Here is a 2767-nt window from a genome sequence, read left to right as displayed (position 1 = left end):
AGCTGATACTCTTTGAATGCCTCTTTATAGGAGATTAATTCTGTCACATAATAATAAATGTTAATATTATATTAAATATTAATTACTAGAATATTATATTTATATTAGAGGCCTGACACATGAAATTCCTGCAGGGGTAGGGTCCCTAGGCCTGGCCTGTGATCAGAGTTGATTGGGGCAATTAGGGCCTTCCTGCTGCTGGCTGCGGCCTTCCTTCATTCCATGTCACCGCCTGGTGGTCAGTGCACATCATTGCGAGCGATCAAACTCCCAGTCTCCCCATCAAACTCCTGAGGGGATACTTTGTATATTAGCCTTTTATATATATAGGTAATATACAGAATAGAGTGAGAATTCAGTGTTCCCTTCAGCACAGATGATTGACATTTCTCTTTCTCCTGTACAATTAAAGAAATGTTTCTTTCAATCACACAATTTGTTACTGGGAATGTCTGAAGTTTCACATCACTGTCATATTTGGGGAAACATTGATCAAGTTTCTTTCTTTCATTAAAGAGCAGTAAGATTTCAGGTTATGTCCACACATCACTCGAGCACTTGATGGGCTTTGAAAAAGGAGGGCGCACGTGAGGGGACTGAAGGTGGAGCTTCCTGAGCTGCAAGGTGATGAATTTGCTGCTGTGCTGAGCCCCTCCTAATGGGGCAAGATCTCACTTCATACATCGCTTTCTGAAGGGGGCCTGTGTGGTGTCACCGTCCCAGGTCCCTCAGACCCTGGAAGACCCACACCTGTGCCTCCCATGTCCCCACAAAGCTCTCAGAGCAAAGGGCTTGATGCTCAAGTTTTTGCTGGGGTTTCACCCCCCAACTGGAGTTGAGTCTAAATTCCTTTTTCTTTTTCCAGCACTTGAGTTGCCTAAAGAAAAAGGAAAGTTATCCTTTTCTAGACCAATCAGTGGTTTCGGCTCAAGGGTGGGTCTGCCCCAAGTCCAGCTCTGAACCCGTGGCACCTGGGTGACCTTCCCCCCACTTACACATCATCTGCAAGGTGATCACTTTCAGATTCACATGTGGACACACCTCTCAACCTCTGGGGGCCTCAGCATGTCCACCGGCAGGGTTGGGTCGAGGGGGGAGGGAGACAGGATGATTTCTCAGCCACCACTTCACCCGCCCCCAGGTCCCGTGGAGGCCAAGTTCCCCTTCCAGCCTGGCCACAGTCCCTCCACTAGGGCTTCCTGTTGGGGTGTCCTCGGCCCCACCCCAGAGCTGGGCACTTCGCTCCCTGACACAGGGACCCGGACCCGCTCTGCCCCTGCCTGAGGCAGCCATGGTGCCCCTGCTGCTGCTGCCCCTGCTGTGGGGGGGTGAGTGGCTGAGGGAGGGGGACTGGGCAGGTGGGGGAGGGGCGAGGGTGGCCGCTGAGCCTCTGTTCCCCTCCCAGGGTCCCTGCAGCAGCAGCCAGGCTACCAGTATGAGCTCCAAGTGCAGGAATCGGTGACAGTGCAGGAGGGTCTGTGTGTCCACGTGCCCTGCTCCTTCTCCTACCCGTGGAGTTCGTGGTCTTCCCCTAGCAGCCTCTACACCTACTGGTACCGGGTCAGGGACAACATAGACTATGCTGCTCCTGTGGCCTCAAACAACCCACATAAACCAGTGAAGAGAGAGACCCAAGGCCGCTTCCTCCTCGGGGACCCCAGGACCAACGACTGTTCCCTGAACATCACAGACGCCAGGAGGAGTGACTCAGGACGTTACTTCTTTCGAGTGGAGAGAGGAAATTCTGTGAGATATAATTACCGAGAGAAGATGCTGGATTTGCAGGTGACAGGTAAGGCAGGGGCCCATGAGAGGACCGAGGGAAATGGGACCCCGTCTTAGAGCAGGAACAGGACACTGGACACTCCCTGTCAGGGCTTTGGCTCTGGGTGGTGGGAAGATCACAGGGCCTGGGGAGCTCAGAGGCCCTGAGGCACGAGTCCCACCAAGGATCACACTTTGGGTCCCCAACTCCTGAGGCCCAGGCACTTCCCTCTCTCTTCTTCCTCCCAGACAGACAAACCCCACATCCAGATTCTGGAGCCCCTGGAGTCCGGCCGCCCCACACAGCTGGCCTGCAGCCTGCCAGGGTCCTGTGAAAGGGGACAGCATTTCACCTTCTCCTGGGCGGGAGCCGCTGTGGACTCACTGGACCCCCAGATCCGCCGCTCCTCGGTGCTCACCTTCACCCCGAGGCCCCGGGACCACGGCACCAGCCTCACCTGTCAGGTCCAAGTCCAACAGCCTCTGTTGACCTCACAGAGAACCATCCGGCTGGACGTCTCCTGTGAGTGTTTGAGGGGTGGCTGGGTCCCTAGAGGTAGTGGGACTGGTGTGTGTGTGTGTGTGTGTGTGTGTGTGTGTGTGTGTGTGTGAATGTGCTGGAGGCTCAGCTAACCTGAGGACACCTGGACATGGATCTGCATGTAGGTGGGGAGGGGCCAGAAGGAGAGAACCCCTCCTTGCCGGTTCCCATCTCCACACCTTGGGTATGGGGTGACATCCATATGAAGGGGGGCCCTGTCTTTCTCTCCCAGATGCCCCAGGGAACCTCACCATAGGCGTCTCCTTCAGAAACGACACGGGTAGGAAAGAACCCCTCCTCTCTGGGCTGGGACCTGCCCCGGGAGCTGGTGGGGCAGAGGGGGGAGCAGGAGCTTGAATGGGATGAGACCTGGGAAGGGCAAGGATGAAAGTCATCACCCCAGTCCCTCACCTCTGGTGGGTGCGTGCCTGATCTGTGTTCCACTCACACCTCTCTCTCTCT

The 2767-nt window shown here is 55.3% G+C and overlaps 1 protein-coding gene across 1 annotated transcript in view; it reads left to right on the top strand.

Annotated features, from left to right (window-relative positions):
- Positions 1–1387: 1387 nt before the first annotated feature.
- Positions 1388–2767, top strand: part of LOC102772947 (sialic acid-binding Ig-like lectin 14) — a gene marked incomplete at its 5' end in the record, with an annotated part of 2677 nt that continues 1297 nt past the window's right edge. The window contains 3 exons of the mRNA XM_015561237.1: positions 1388–1792; positions 2018–2287; positions 2538–2585. Of these exons, the coding sequence (XP_015416723.1) occupies positions 1388–1792; positions 2018–2287; positions 2538–2585 (723 nt within the window). The remainder of the gene's footprint in view (positions 1793–2017; positions 2288–2537; positions 2586–2767) is intronic.

The sequence above is a fragment of the Myotis davidii genome, unplaced genomic scaffold (assembly GCF_000327345.1).
Source record: "Myotis davidii unplaced genomic scaffold, ASM32734v1 scaffold6476, whole genome shotgun sequence".
Classification (NCBI taxonomy): Eukaryota; Metazoa; Chordata; class Mammalia; order Chiroptera; family Vespertilionidae; genus Myotis; species Myotis davidii.
Note: the sequence above shows the minus strand (reverse complement) of the source record. Positions and strands in the feature narration are given on the sequence as shown.